Raw genomic sequence first — 17,060 nt, forward strand, 5'->3', positions numbered from 1 at the left:
AAATAAATAAAAATAAATAAATTTAAAAAAATAAATTTTTTAAATTTATTTTTTTAAATTTATTTTTAATTATTATTAAAAAAATTTTTTAATTTATTTTTAATTATTTTTAATAAATTAAAAAAAAAAAAAATATCCGCACACAACAAATCAAACAAAAAAAGTAGGGAGAGGAGATATCAACAAGACAAATTCTTGAAATATTAAAAACATAAATAAATAAATAAATAAAATTAAATAAATGCACACAAACTTGTGAAACCCGAAAAATTTAACTCCCCCTATTCCTCCCAACTGGTGAATTTTCCAACAACAACAAATTCAAATGAAAAAAAAAAAAAAAAAATTCCAACAACACAAATTTTGCAAAAAAAAAAAAAAAAAAAAAAAAAAATGCAAACTATAACAACTAATATTTTTCAAGAGTTCTTGCAGTAAAAGAATTTATTTATTCATTTATTTTTTTTTTGCTGAGATAAAATACGAGTTACAATGGATTTGTTTCATTAAGTTGTTCTGATAACTATGTTGAATAATAAAAGAATTAAACTCCTTGAATTCTTTTCAGAGCATCTCAGCCTAAGTTATCATAAGAGAGTTCAACTAAAACATTTCAAAAGTTCAATAAATTGCATGATGCACCTCAAGAAGGTCCAAATTTGTGTGGAAATACTGTGAAGAATGACAAGAGAAAAAAAGAATAGCCGCACACAACAGATCAAACTAAAAAAAGTTAGGAGAGGGGATATAAACAACACAAATTCAAAAAAAAAAAAAAAAAAAATTAGCAGCACGCAACAAATCAAACAAAAAAGTGGGGAGAGGGGATATCAAAAACACAAATTAAAAAAAAATAGCCGCATACAATAAATCAAACTAAAAAATTGGGGAGAGGGGATATCAAAAACACAAATTCAAATTTAAAAAAAAAAAAATAGCCGCATTAAACAAATCAAACTAAAAAACGTGGAGAGAGGGGATATAAACAACACAAATTCAAAAAAAAAAAAAAAAAAAATAGCAGTCCGCAACAAATCAAACAAAAAAAGGTGGAGAAGGGATATCAAAAACACAAATTCAAATTAAAAAAAAAAAAAATTAGCAGCACACAACGAATCAAACTAAAAAAGTGGGGAGAGGGATATCAACAACACAAATTTTTGAAATATTTGAACAAACTTAAATTAAATTGCACGCAAACTCGTGAAATCCAAAAAATTTGAACCCTAAAATGGTGGATTTTCCAAGAACACAAATTCAAATTTTAGAAAAAAAAAAATTTTGCCACACACAACAAATCAAACCAAAAAAAGGGGGAAGGGGCGATATAAACAACACAAATTTTTTAAATATTTAAAAAAAATTAAAATGCACACAAACTCATGAAACCCAAAATATTACTCCCCCCCTCGATAATGAATTTTCCAACAACAACAAATTCAAATTAAAAAAAGAAAAGTAACTGCACGCAATAAATCAAACCAAAAAAAGGTGAAGTGGATCTCAACAACACAAATTTTTGAAAGATTTGAAAAAATAAAATTAAAATGTACGCAAACGTGTGAAAACCCCCAAATATTAAACCCAGACAACCAACTCCTCATAGTCCCCCATAAAAGGGTGGATTTTTCTAACACAAATTTTCTGAATTAAAAAAAAAAAAAAAAATGTGAACATATAACTAATAATTTTCAAGGTTTTGTGCAGTAAAATTTTTTTTTCTATTTTTGTTTCGTTAGATTGTTGAGATGAAATAGTAACTAAAATTAATTTCATTATTGCTTTTTACTAGAATAACAAACGAATTTTATTAGCTTTTTGGAACCTCTCGGCTTAAGATATTATAAAATAGACGTGTCTCCTGTTATCTATTATCGGTCATACATGCCACATGCTTGATTCAAGGCTCTCAAAACGGCCCCTTTATGGTGAGTTGTACAAAGGATAAAGATTCACAGGTGGACAGCGGAAACGGTTCAAGGACTGTCTTAAGGTCTCCCTCAAACAGTTAAATTTGTATCCTACAAGTGGTAGAAGAAGAATGACCTACACCGATAGCCTGCTACAGAATACAGGATTAGAAAGTGTTTGGGACCTGCAAACTGTCATGCCAGATCGAGAAAACTGGAGAAGTTGTGTAGATTCGGTGGTCAAGTGTCCTGAAAGACGACGGAGACGAGAGATTGTATCCTAACTCCATGGGAAAAACTAACCTAAAACAGATGTTCCTGGCATGCCACAACTCACGAAGGAGCTACAATTGCTAAATCCACACGCAATGGAGAACGCAAGAGGAAATGTGACATTAGGAAAGACAGAGTAATCAACACCTCTGATGCAGAAGAATCATCCCGAAGGTGTCCAGCGTGCGAGTAAACACTTCAAGTTTTACAATATCTTTTTTTTTTATTAAATTGTTAGGTGAAAGTAAAGAATAGTTACAAAATACCCTCCCCATGTTAAAAATGGCTTTCTAAACAGTAACGTTATTATTTCAGCACGGTAAGATTAGTGCATAAGTACCACAAAAAATACTATAAAAAAAATTAAAAAACAAAAGATATCATTTGCCAATTGTTGGCCACAGCGATTTCATTAGCTTTTAAAAATTCATTTAGTTTTCATTAACATAAGACGGTGTTAATGGTTTCATGAGATGACAGCTTAGATTCATTTGGGCTGAAAAGAGTTGTCTCCCTCGACTCGTCTTGATAAATCAGTCTTGCTTACATTAATGTACGAACCATGTTGCAGGAGTGCCAGCTTTGTTAGGCAGGTCATATATGCCGCACAGTCACAAAGCAGATCCTTTATGATGAGCTGTTCAAAAGAAAATGAACCGCAGAACGACAGCAGAAAGAGTTCAAGGACTGTCTGAAGGTTTCCCTCAAACAGTTTGGTTTGTATTCTAACTTGTGGAAAAAACTAACCCAATTCAGATATTCCTAGTGTACCACAAGCCACAAAAGGGTTACAATTGCTGAGTCCACATGAAATGAAGAACGCAAGAGAAAACATGACATTAGAAAAAGCTGAGCAGTCAACACCTCTGATGCAGAATTATCCCAAAAGTGTCCAACATGCGGGAAATACTTCAGAGCTCAAATCGGTCTAACAAACCATCTCCGCACGCACAGAACAATTGCATGATCATCTTCACAAGCGATGGACAAACAGCATTATATAGATAAGTGCTAAATGTAGGTGCTTATAGATTGAGTAAAATATTTTTTTTTTTAGGGGTAGAGGTGTATTTTTCTGAATTATGAAGTAGAATTACCTCCTCTTAACGGGTCAGTTCAATTCTGAAAGCTGAACTCGATTCACCTTTGAATAAGTGGTGCTTCTTCAGTATTAGGACGAAATTCAAAAATATTGAATTAAAATTAAAACAAATGGTATCTACTTAATTGTCATGTCGAAATCAGTAACATATCCAAAAATTATAGAAAAACGATAAAGTAGAAAATGAATTATTAATGAAAATAGTTTTCGAATGAAAATTGCAAGTTTACTTAAATAATAAACAGGAGTGTTTGCATGGTAGCAGGGGAGATAACTGCCGTCCGTTGTTGGAATTCCTGAAAAGTCTTTGAAAACTTTTTAATTAATAATTAATTTTATCGTTTTTTTTTTTTTGTTTGTTTTTTATATTTTCCTAATTTCTGGATTATAATTACATAGATACCATTGGTTTTAATTAAGATTCAATTTTTTGATTGTGTTCCTACCAGAGGGAGATGCAAATGATGCGTTACTTCCCTTGTGTGTATGCTACACGTGGACAACAAATATGGCTGATCCTTGTATTATGAAATCATGAAAGTACGCGTTTTATGTCACAATGATTGACTGTCTACTTGACGCTGGCCTTCCTTTACCTCCACCCACCATGATATTAAGATATTTTGGTTTCTCTTTTGACTTGGGGTATGTATAATTTGAAATTTTATAACGATTATCATTACTTTTATTTTTATTATTGATATTATTTGTATTACTTGTTTTTTTCTTTTGATATATTTATTTATCTTCATTTTATTCCCTCTGTTCTTTTTTCTTCTTTTTCACCTATATTAAATACAGTTACCTTAGTTTACTTTCAAATATCACGTGACGTAACCTCCTGATTAATTTTGTGCTGGAAACTTTGTTCCAATTTTCATTGCAGACTCGACTTTTGTATAAGCAGTATCGCCTGAAGAGGTCTCTAGTTACTTGCAACTGGCTGACCGAAACATGCTCATGACTGTGTAGGGACATATTAATGCTTACGTAAAAACAAATAAAAACTATACATATGTAATTATAATTCAATAATAATCATTCTAGTGTTTCATGCTTATGCGATCATCAGTGTAGGAGTTCACAATTCTCGCCAGTCGGGAGATTCAAACCCAGCCACAAAGCTACCTTTGACTCCATTTGCTAAGCCTTTACCTCCAGCCCACCAAACAATTGTCACGAGAATGAAGGAGATTAACAACTAATAAACGCACAATTCGGACACAGACATTAGACAATCCAGAGTTTTGGAACGACGCAAATTGTAAATGTTGCATAAACGCTGATTGACTGCCTCTTAATGTGTCGCCTACGATCTAATGACATCATATTTCTGAAAAGAAAATTATTCCGAATTACTAAAATGCATTGTACGGCACAATCACGTTGACACACCGGTTCTCACCAGATCACCGAAGTTAAGCAACGTTGAGCCTGACTAGTACCAGATGGGCGACCATTTGGGAAGGCTAGGCGCCGTATGTTACTTCTGGGAAGGTTGGGTGTGAAGCCAGCACCCTCACCCCCCAAAAAAGAACTTGCTGCAAATGCATCAAGAAAAGTTGTGGATGTCCTACGCCCCTCCGAGGGCTCAAGGCTATGCATGGACGGACTAAAATGCATTTTATTTTTTAGAATCCTTTGAGATGAGGCTCCATACTACGAGTATTTATTTATTTTTTTTGCGGACTGTTACCCACGCTGGATAGAGGCGTTTAGTCTCTACCGTTCCAGGTGAGCATTGTCTGAAGATGGTGGTTTTAATGCTACCCAAAGCAGGCCAGAGGATTAGTTAGCCAAAACGTGGTGAGAAAACAACTATGGAAGGCAGTAATTACTGAGGATACAGTTAAGAGACTCAGCATTCTTATCCTGTCATGGTTAACCACCTGAAGAAGGCCAGAGGATGAGTTGGCCGAAAGGTGGTGAAACAACAACTCTGAAGATGAGGATTCTGCGAATAAATATACAAATTACTCATCTCAACGGATTCCAATAAAAAAAAATAATATATAATGCTTATACGTATAACATTAATTTTAGAGGCATTGATACAGTTAAAAGACTCAGCATTTCTATTCCATTGTGGTTAACCACCTGAAGAAGGCCAGAGGATAAGTTGGCTGAAACGTGATGAAACAAAACCAACAACTATGAAGAGGAGGATAACAGTCCGCAAAAAAAAGAAGTAAATACTAAAATGCACTTTTGTATAAATCATTGGATATGTTCTAAAGTATTATTACAAACAAAATAAACAAATAAATGAAATCCAATATGGCGACATAAGACGTTTCTCCACTTGTGCTTTGGATTCAATAATTATGAGGGTTGGGGGTGCCTATAAACAATAAATTTTCTTTTTTTTTTTTTTTTTTCAAACTTTATATATCTGTCATGGTTTTAACCAAAAAAAAAAAAAAAAACGCTGATCAAAAAAAGATCCCAATTCCAAACATAATCACCCTAGCCGACAACCCCTTTGATGTGAATAATTATTCTGTGGAACACTGTAACAGTACAATTCCCACTAGGATAATATTGACAACTTTCCCAGCTTCAATTCAATACGACACATGAATATAAACCTCAAACAGATGACTCTCTACAGTACAAACACAAATCAAAAATGACGACCAGCGCTGCAAGCTACTTTGTCTACAACTATGGACGACAACAAATACAGAGGGTTATTTTAACAAGAGGCAGTCCAGCCCAGCTTGTCAGGCAGCGAGAGTCACTCCTACCAGCAGCTCAACCAACGCATCACAAGCAGCAGCCGAACCACTACAGAACGGGCTAGGCTACCTCCTCAGACAGCACCGAGCCCAGCAGTAGCAGCAGCCACTTGTCGCCAACTCAGTAGCTGAACCCAGTAGCATTAGCAGCAGCAGCAGCCACTCGCTGTCAACTAACTCGATTTCCAGCAGCCCAACATCTCAAGTCAGCGAATATTTCCTGTAGTCACCATTAGTCCAAACATGAGCTTGACTCCAACCCTCAGCCTAAGACCTCCTACTTCCATTCAGTTCCTTGTTAGGAAATAAAGCTGGAAGGATTTATATCCGTTCCCGACGGACCTACTGCGTTTGTCATTTCTTCTTGGCCATCGTCATTTTTCATTTTTTTCTCACCTGTGTCATCTTTTAGTTGTAAGGTCGATTGCCACCAACATTCGGCCTCAAAACATTTCTCCATTTCTTTTTTTTTTTTAATCTATTTTCTTTTCCAATTTTTTTGTTTTTTGTTTATTCCATATAAGAAACTTTGCAGCAGTTTGTTTCCTTTTTTTCGGGGGGGGGGGGGATACATCCATTCCTCTCTGGGAAGTCAATTATTCAACAAAACATGTAAGACATACTATAAAGAAAATTCAAGCATTTGTATAAAAAAGACGGTGCTTGTTCAGAAAGAGGCGACATCAATTTTTTTTTTTTAATATGTTGTTTTAAGCAAAACAATATTTTGTACGTAATTGTCATGTCGAAAATAGTAATATATCCAAAAATTATGAAAATTCATCGAGTAGAACATCTGCTATTGTATTTGTAGTATAAAAAAAAATAATCTATCACTATGGGCAACAAATATTGCACTCCATGAACAAGTAATCTAAAATATTTGTTTCGAGTTATCTCCCCTGTGTGTGAACTCTTCATTGTTTACTTTATAATGTCTAAGAAAAAATGCAAATTCTGTAAAAATTACTTTTAACTATGAATAACTTTCTACTCAATGAACTTTCATAATTTTTGGATATATTACTATTTCCGATATAACAATTAAGTAAGTAACATTGTTTTTGCTTAAAATGACATTTAAAAAAAATAATATCTATCTATATATATATATATATATATATATATATATATATATATATATATATATATATATATATATATATCAATCTGTCGCCTCTTTCTCAAAAATCACCAAAAAAACTAAAAACTTATGAATGTAAATTAACTACATCTTTTGGTTTTTGGAATGAGGACTACAGTATTGACTTTGACAATGCTCGATACGTAAATAGAGCTAGGTAGTAAGTTTTGAAAATATACTTATGGCAATCAAGCTACATAGAATTTTCCACGTTTTATCCTGTAACGAACCCTCACAAGGATGAAACACGGAAAATTCTGGGTAGCTTAATTGCCAAAACGTACTATATATATATATATATATATATTTGTGGAAATATGATTTTTTTTCTCAATTATATTTCACTTATTTTATATACTAATCCATAATGTATGAAGTTCAATGTAATTACAGAGCATATAACAAACAAATGACAAAAGTCCATATTCCAAATTTCATGATGTTGACCATCTTACAATTTATTCCTTTACGTTGACATTTACAATTCTTCACAGCAATTATTTCGTAGCGCAAAATCATTCACTTAATTATTATATCTAATCAATCAATGAATCTATTTTGCCCTTAACTCACCAGCAAAATAGAACCTACAAAAAGAAAAAGAAAATGCATTTGGGCATGATTACAAAATCCAATAATTGGAAGAGAAGTTGCAATTACCTTTCATTTTATCTTTTATTACGCCATTTTATATAAATAGTAAAGGTCATGCCTCAAGTAATACTAGATGAATTCTTGTTAGACTGAAACAGTAGATTTATTGTCATGACTAATGATAATTTTGTTTACCTGAATTGAATAAAATAATGTCTTGCTCTTTTTATTGAGCACTATTCACGACCTTGTGAAATTCAATGGTTTTTACTTTTGAGTATTTTTAACCTTGAACATATATATATATATATATATATATATATAAGCTCTACACTTAAAGAGTGGAAAAATGGTCAGTTTATTCTATAACTATTGTGTGAAAACAACAACAAACAAAAATTTAGGGTTTTACTATTATAAATTGATTCTTTGTCGTTTAAAAGAAACTATTTTGCTATTTTGCATGTCCCCTAAAAATACGAACAGCAAATGATTTTGCCCATCAGCATTTAAATTTTTTTTTCTTTTTTATAAAAGAAAGAGAAAAATAAATGTGTAAAAAATTAAGAGTGCAAACCCTGCAGAGACAAGCACAATAAACCTGGTCTCTGCAAAATAAACCTGGTACCTTATTTTGCAGAGACCAGCAAAATAAATATGGTACCTTATTTTGCAGACCAGCAAAATAAACCTAGTACCTTATTTTGCAGAGACCAACAAAATAAATATGGTACCTTATTTTCCAGAGACCAACAAAATAAACATGGTACCTCATTTTGTAGACCAGCAAAATAAATATGGTACCTCATTTTGCAGACCAACAAAATACAGTACCTTATTTTTGCAGAGACCAGCAAAATAAATATGGTGCCTCATTTTGCAGAGACCAACAAAATAAACATGGTACCTCATTTTGTAGACCAGCAAAATAAATATGGTACCTCATTTTGCAAAGACCAACAAAATAAACATGGTACCTCATTTTGTAGACCAGCAAAATAAATATGGTACCTCATTTTGCAGACCAACAAAATACAGTACCTTATTTTTGCAGAGACCAGCAAAATAAATATGGTACCTCATTTTGCAGAGACCAGCAAAATAATTTCGGTGTCCGTATTTCGCCAAGACCAGTAAAATAGTCTCTTTGTCAGGCTTAATTTCCATATCTATGTAATGAATCAACGTATAATAGTAGGTGAATCGTTGGTTGTCTGGGGGTGAGGGGGTGAAATTCTTTGGACTAAGAAACGAGAAAGTAAATTGACCCTCACCAAAACCGAGAAGTGCCACTGGAAGAAAGAACAACATGGAGGAAAATCAGGTGCCATGAAACCAACAAGTAACGAACACAAAATTGTTTAGAAAATTTTTAAAAATAGAAAAACAATGAAAAAAGGGGGGGGGGGTCATTGTAACCACTCCCCAGGAAAAAAAGCCTCTTCTTTTTTTTTTTCTTTTTTTTTTTTTTTTAAAATAGTCTAACTTTTTACATGAGTAATCAAACAAGTGTACGCATCTGGAATCTCGGTGCGTTTTGATAACGGACAAGCATTTCGGAATTTTTGAGATGAGGATATATTAGTTGGATTCTTCGGACTACTGTTTTCATTTTGCAGATTATTCGCACAACGTTTTGGTTAATGTAACCTCCGACCTTTTTCAGGTGTATTTTGTCGAACTCTGGAATCTTTCTGTCCAACTCTGGAATCTTCACAGAATTTTTAACGGAAACATTTATTTAATCAACAGGGCCTAAGTAATTTACAATTATATTCTGGTGATCACGTGTACTGAGTATTGAAATTTTCAACTTCCAGAAGAGTGTCACTTACAGGTTCAACATGATACATGTGAAGAAGGTCGAAGGTTACATCAGACAAAACATTGTGAAAATTACACTTCGTTGTCGAATTATCCAAATAATACAAACAAGTATTTTGGACATCTATCTGCAACATCAACACATCTGTGACGTCAGCACATTTATTTGTGACGTCAACACATCTATCTGTGACGTCAGCACATTTATTTGTGACATCACCACATCTATCTGTGATATCAGCACATTTATTTGTGACATCAAGTCATCTATCTGTGACGTCAGCACATTTTATTTGCGATGTCATCACATTTTTTAGCACATTCAACTGTGACATCAGCACATTTTAGGGCACATTTATTTGCGACATCGGCACATTTTAGGGCACATTTACCTGTGACATCGGCACATTTTAGGGCACATTTACCTGTGATATCGGCACATTTTAGGGCACATTTACCTGTGACATCAGCACATTTTAGGGCACATTTACCTGTGACATCGGCACATTTTAGGGCACATTTACCTGTGATATCGGCACATTTTAGGGCACATTTACCTGTGACATCAGCACATTTTAAGGCACATTTACCTGTGACATCAGCACATTTTAAGGCACATTTACCTGTGACATCAGCACATTTTAGGGCACATTCATCTGCGACATAAGCACATTTTAAGGCACATTCAACTGTGACATCGGCACATTTTAAGGCACATTTACCTGTGATATCGGCACATTTTAAGGCACATTTACCTGTGATATCAGCACATTCAACTGTGACATCAGCACATTTTAGGGCACATTTATCTCTGACATCAGTTTATTTTAGGGCACATTTATCTGTGACATCAGTTTATTTTAGAGCACATTCATCTGTGACATCGGCACATTTATGACATCTCGTCACAGTCTTAATTGGTTCACTTTGTCGCCTTTCCTCTAAAAACTAAGACGAATTTAAAAATCAAACAATAAAAATAATCGTGTTAGATTTTTAAATTTAGACCCAACAGATAAAACAATATTAGCCATTCTGTCTTTTTCCTTCATTTCAGCAGGGTTTTTTTTTTTTTTTTTTTTCACAATCAGAAAGCATGTTTGGTTTCACTTTGTTTTAAAAAAAAATAAATATTATTCCAGTCAGGAAAATTGTTAAAAATGTTAAGAAAAATAAAAATAAAAATAATGACTCAAATATGACTCTCAGAGAGATAAATACTTGCAACTTAAAATATGAGGTGCTAGTCCATAACTTCTTCCTCTTCTCTTGTAAAAATAATGAAAAATCTTCATGATGTATGCACCAGTGATGGAACAACAATATCATATTCCAAAAATCATGTACACTGATCAAGTAGTTTTATTTTCATAAAGAAAATGATTTTTAAGCGAATTTGAGTTTTCAAATGCCTTCCCTCCCCATGTTAATGTCTTTCTAAAATCTTGTAAAAGTTTAAATTATTTGGAATCAGCAAGGAGACGCGACGTTGCCCAGGACAGAATGATGATCAACAGATGTTCCACACTTCCAATATTTTTAGTGTCAACAAAATTGGTGAAATTGCTCATTCTTTGCCTGCTCTAGTTGGGGATCCACTATGGTGCATCAGGAAGAAACTTCACATACCTCCCCATAGTGACTCAATCCACATTGCACTGTAGAGAACTTACTATTGATTTTATAAAATTCTTTTTGGTACTTGTACAGTTTAATCAAGACATTAAAAAATGAAAATATCGAAAAAAGTTTAAATTGTATGCATCCGTTATGGAATGAAGTTCTCCGAAAAAAAATTTTTCACTTAATTTCATCAAGTAGTTTTTGTTTTACAGCGAAAAAACAATTTGTTATGATACCGAGCAAAAGGTTCGATTTTTAGGAAGAAAAGCTAGTATTAAAGATGGGGAGGGAGTGTCGGTGCTTTAACTGGAGTTATCTCCCCGTAATGTTTCTAAACTACAAACAAAAATTTAGAACAAATCCAAGACGTCTGCCTTCAATGCGCTCTCATAAAAACGTGTTTTTCTGCTGTAAAAAAAAAACAACTCTATCAAATTAAGTGAAATTTTTTTTTCGAAGATCTTCAATTCAAAATGGATACGTACAATATAACCTTTTTTTTGATATTTTCATTTTTTAATGTCTTGACTAAACTGTACAAGTATCTTTCTTTATATAATGGCTTGAATCAAAGTTAGAAATGAAAAAGTCAAGTATCATTGTGCTCTAAATAGAAACATTCATTTCAAATGCACCCCTGTCATATCAAAGAACCTACTGCTGATTTTATAAGCTGGGTCCTTCTGTTTGTGCGATGATAAAACTTCTCGATTGCACTTGTGACGTTAGGCTGTATAAGGGTGTTAACTTTGGTCAAAATCTGATTGTTCCTTCTTTAAGTCTTTATGACCTGGTTGAACTAATTCATTCAGTCGTAAATAAATGAATATAACGGCATAAATAAAGTGGGAATTGATTCAAACACGCCTTGTACGTATTAGTTCAGTATCTGGGTCGATTCCAAATACCTCCAGACTGTGTTCATTGCTTACATACAGTATGTCACCATCTATTAACAGTAAATATTTCTTTAATCATGTACATCATAATTCAGGTCATAAAGGGTTAATTGGATGTTTTTGATTATCGATTCTTGATACTTATCAAAGGCATTCCGATACAAAACCTATCTAAGAACCCTCCCAGACACATCAAGTACATTTTTAAGAAATTTGTTAAAAATCGGTCAAGCCGTTTTAGAACCCATAGGGAACAGACTCACAGCAACACACACAAAGTATGCTTTATATATAAGTAGAGATCATCAGTTGAATTTTTTTTTTTTTTTAAATAAAAATATTTGATCAATTTACATGATTTTTGGTGTATGATATTTTCTTTCTATCACTGTAAAGATTTTTCGACCAAGTCATCAAACAATGGTGTAAGTGGGTTTGTATTACTGTACACATAGATTCAAAAAAGTTGTCAATAAACAAATATATAACAAATAAATGTTATCAAAGGCAAGATAAGTTACTTTTCTACCAAACTGGATATATTTTTCGTGTTTTTATTCAATGTAACATGTTTATTCAGCTCGAAAACCATACAGTGTTTACCGATGTATTGGAACATTCAAGATGGCGGATGATTCTCTCTTTAACATGGTAAGTTTGGGAAAAGGTGTTATAAATACAAAACCGGATAAAATACTGTTAAAAACTCGCTCAATATATGTTACTGTGACATAGGTTGACATATATTCGGCAGGTTTTTAATAGTATGTTGTATAGTTTTTTATTTATAACACCTTTTCCCAAACTTACGGTGTTAAAGAGGGTGTGAGACGCCATCTTGAATTTTCCAATATATCGGTAAACAGTGTATGTTTTTCGAGCTGAATAAATATGTTACATTGAATAAAAACACAAAAAATATATCCAGTTTGGCAGAAAAGTAACTTATCTTGCCTTTGATAACATTTATTTGTTATATATTTGTTTTTTGACAACTTTTTCGAATCTGTGTGTACAGTAATACAAACCCGCGTAAGTTTATTGCGAGCAAAAACAAAGTTCTGTGAAGCCATCATAAATGTCTCTTTTTTTTATTTTAATATTTTTATATGATTAATCTTTGTGTTAAAATCAATTGAGAAATACACATTTTGTTTTGAGAAATACGCATTTTAAATATGAAAACATTAAATAAAGTCATCCAATATGGTCGAAATGGACAGCCATTTTGGATAATTTGTTATTCTTCAGCCAATGTTTACATATTTAAAATGTGTATTTCTCAATAGATTCTAATTCTAAATGATTTCTTATATAATAATATTTAACAAAAAAAAAAATTTTTTTACCAAAACTATTTTAACCGGCTTAAGACCCATAAAAGAACAGTCCATAAAAAAATCAAAAAATCATAAAAAATGTTTAACGATTTTTTAAATTTTGACCCACTTTTGACCCTTAAAAACTGTTTTAACAGGCTAAAGACCCATTAAAGAACAGTCAATCTAATCATTTGAGACCCCTAGCGCCGCTCTGTGACTTTTAGTTTTCGAAGAGATAGAGTTTGAAAATATGGACACAGACAGACATAGTGAGTTTTATAAATTAGATTATTGTATGAAGAATCCGTTCAAGTTAAAATATATTGAGAAATACGCATTTTAAATTTGTAAACAGATACAGTTATCCAATATGTCCCAAGTGGACGGCCATTTTGGATAATTTTTTATTTTTTTGTTAATGTTTATATATTTAAAGTGTGTGTTTCTCCATTCAAAATGTGCAATTCTCGTCTCATAGAATAATATTTAACAAAAACACATTTTTCAGTATCTATACATTAGATTATGAATAACACGTTCTTTTGTAAAACGCGAAATGCTGTGATACGAAACAGAAAATGGACCAAGCAAAAAATTGTAAACTTGAAACAAAAAGAGGAAATTTTTCTATCATTATTTTCATGGCAAGTACTCGTCTGAGCTCCAATCCTTATGGTTCCCCTCCCTTGTCAAACTTTCACAAAAAACCACTCGTCTATCTGAAACGACTATCAATAATTTCCTCCATTCTTTATCTGTGCCTAACCTAAATGTAGATTCCATGAACAAAGTTTCTTTCTTAGAACTGCACATCTGTGAAACCGTTCCATTTGCCTGCTTTCCAGCTGACTACAATATGGTCTTCTTCAAGTTCAACATAAACAAGTTCTTGATGAGCCGTTCCCCTTTTTCTTTTCTTTTGTCTTTTCTTTTTTTTTCTTTTTCTCATTTTTTATTCTTCTTCATATTTCTTGTGTTTATGTTAAAAATCTTATCCTGCGTTGACAGGGTTCAAAATAGACTTCGTAGTTTAGTGGGGGATGCCCTTTTCTCTTCCCTGCAACCTCTTTCTCACAGAAAAGATGTTGCGAGATTGTCTCTGCTTTATCGTTATTTTCATGGCAAGTGCTCGCCTGAGCTCCAATCTATGGTCCTTCGTCACCAAACTTTTGCGAGAAACACTCGTCTAGCTGTAAACACTATCAATAATTCCCCCAACTCTTTATCTGTGCCTAAACCTAAACGTAGATTCCATGAATAAAGTTTCTTTCTTAGAACTGCACATCTGTGAAACCATTCCGTTTACCTGCTTTCCAGCTGACTACAATATGGTCTTCTTCAAGTCCAACATAAACAAGTTCTTGATGAGCCATTCCCCTTAAGTAATCCAATTTACCAAACTTCCACTGCTAACAATTACTATGATATTGTCCCAATTACTACCGTACACACGTTAACTCTTATTCTCGAGTGGCCTGCGGGCCTTGATAAGAAGCGACTTCTTTGTGAAAAAAAAGAAGTGCTGTCACCATTGATTCCTGTGAGATACCGTTTTCTCATTTCATTTTCCCCAAATAATTTTTGGATCTTGAAAACTTGTTATTCTTTACCTTGTGCATATTTAAAGTGCGTTTTTCTCAATACAAAATGTGTATTTCTCAACAGATTTTAACTTGAAATGATTCAGCATGTAAGAATATTGAAAAAAAAATTTTTTTATGACTTCACAGAATTTTTTTTTTTTTTTCCTCACAATAAACTCCTGCTGTGATTTTTCCTTATTTTTGATATTTTTTGCTTTTTCTTGGGGGGAGGGAGGGTGGTGAAATTGCACCAAATATGACTTATCTCCCTTACATTATTAGAGTGATTTTTTTTAGAATTTTAGAATTTCTGGGATGAAGATTGAAACTTCGAATCATTATTTCGACAGATTTCAGCCTGGTTGATAAATTCACAACATTTTCGCTTATCTAATCTCTGACCTTATTTTGTCGAACTCTGGAATCGGTACGAAAGTTCTACATGCAACCACAGTGAAATGGATATCAGCAAAGTTTCTTTCCAAGAACTATCCGCCTATGAAACAATACCACGGTCATGATCAAGTCAAATGTAAACAAATTCTTGTTGTGCTGTCGTTTTAAATAATCTAATTTCTGTCCAATTTCAACGATTGTCATCAATCCCCATGTTGTTGCTTCACTGACAAATTTATTAATACTTATTCTTGAAACGAAGTTGGTCTAAAAAATCCTCTCATAATATTCTTCATCATTCAACGGACAATCTATCCATCTCATTAACCCTTATCCTCAAGTGGTCTTTAGCCTTGATAAGTGGTGACTCATTAGTATAAAAAATCCTCTCATAATATTCTTCATTCAACTGACAATCTACTCATTTCGTCTGACAATCTAATTTCGTTAACCCTTATCCTCGACTGGTTTTTAGCCTTGATCTGGTAACTCATTAGTATAATAAATCCTCTCATAATATTCTTCATCATTCAACTGATAATCTATCCATCTTATTTACCCTTATCCTTGAGTGGCCTATCGACATTGATAAGTGGTGACTAAATATAAAGTAATAAACAGTTCAACGCAGAATTAGAAAAAAAAAAAAAGCTACAGAAAAATTTGTATCATGTTTGTGACAAAACGAAAATATCATATTCCAAAACTCACATAAACTGATCAAATAGTTTTATTTTTAAATAAGAAAAAGTTTTATGAGTTAGAAAAGACTGGCTTTCTTATCTGCCATTTTAAAAACAATCTTAAAAAAAAAAATTTTTAAATGGAGATAACTGAATAATTCAAACCTTTTGAAATTATGTTGTAATGCCTACGAATTCCCATTAATTGCTTAAAAATAAATTCCTTTTTAAAAATAAAACTACTTGATCAAATCATGTAATTTTTGGAATATGATATTCGTACATCATACAGATTTTTCTTTAATTTTGTTAATATAGCAAAAATTCTGGAAACGAACCAAAATTATGTGAAAACTTCTACTTATCATGGCTGATGGAACAACATCAATTCAGCCCCGTGTGTGTGTGTGAAACAGCACTAACCCAATTTGGGTTTAACCAGCTTCCTCCAAAGGAGGAACTTCCATGGAAGAAAGAAATTCACAAGTGGTTCCCCATCTCATATATACGTTAGGTTTTTGCAACTTTTTGCAAGGAGGTGTCAATGTCCTCTTAAATACAGCGCATGGAATTCCCAAATTGGTGACCCATTTTAGTAATGACTATGCTCAACGTTGCTTAACTTTGGTGATCTGACGGGAACCGGTGTGTCAACGTGATTATGCTGTAAAGTCAGCCTCATGGATTAAATAAAAAGTTCATTTTGAAATTCCGTACAGATTCCAGGGTTCAACAAGGAGATTGGAGGTTACATTGGTTGAAACATTGTGGAAATAACATCCAGTACTGATCCAGAGCCTGATCTAAGGTCACATTGGCATCTTCTAGCAATTTAAAGTAAGCTGCTAGGAGATGCCAACACGACCTTTGGTCAGATTTTAACATCCAAATATTAAAAACTGTTCAATTTAAAATTGACGCCAGATAGATACAGCTAGTAGCAGGTGCCCGTTTTGCAAATCATCTCCT

The 17,060-nt window shown here is 33.0% G+C and overlaps 1 protein-coding gene and 1 pseudogene across 1 annotated transcript in view; one reads left to right on the forward strand and one right to left on the reverse strand.

Moving 5' to 3' along the window:
- LOC145267011 (KICSTOR complex protein SZT2-like) overlaps positions 1-17,060 on the reverse strand; it is a 423,147-nt gene that overhangs the window by 72,678 nt on the left and 333,409 nt on the right. The window contains exon 52 of the mRNA XM_080122911.1: positions 9,036-9,053. Within this exon, the coding sequence (XP_079979037.1) occupies positions 9,036-9,053 (18 nt within the window). The remainder of the gene's footprint in view (positions 1-9,035; positions 9,054-17,060) is intronic.
- Positions 4,654-4,770, forward strand: LOC145267381 (5S ribosomal RNA; annotated as a pseudogene).

The sequence above is a fragment of the Euprymna scolopes genome, chromosome 42 (assembly GCF_053919585.1).
Source record: "Euprymna scolopes isolate OS-2025 chromosome 42, ASM5391958v1, whole genome shotgun sequence".
Lineage (NCBI taxonomy): Eukaryota > Metazoa > Mollusca > Cephalopoda > Sepiida > Sepiolidae > Euprymna > Euprymna scolopes.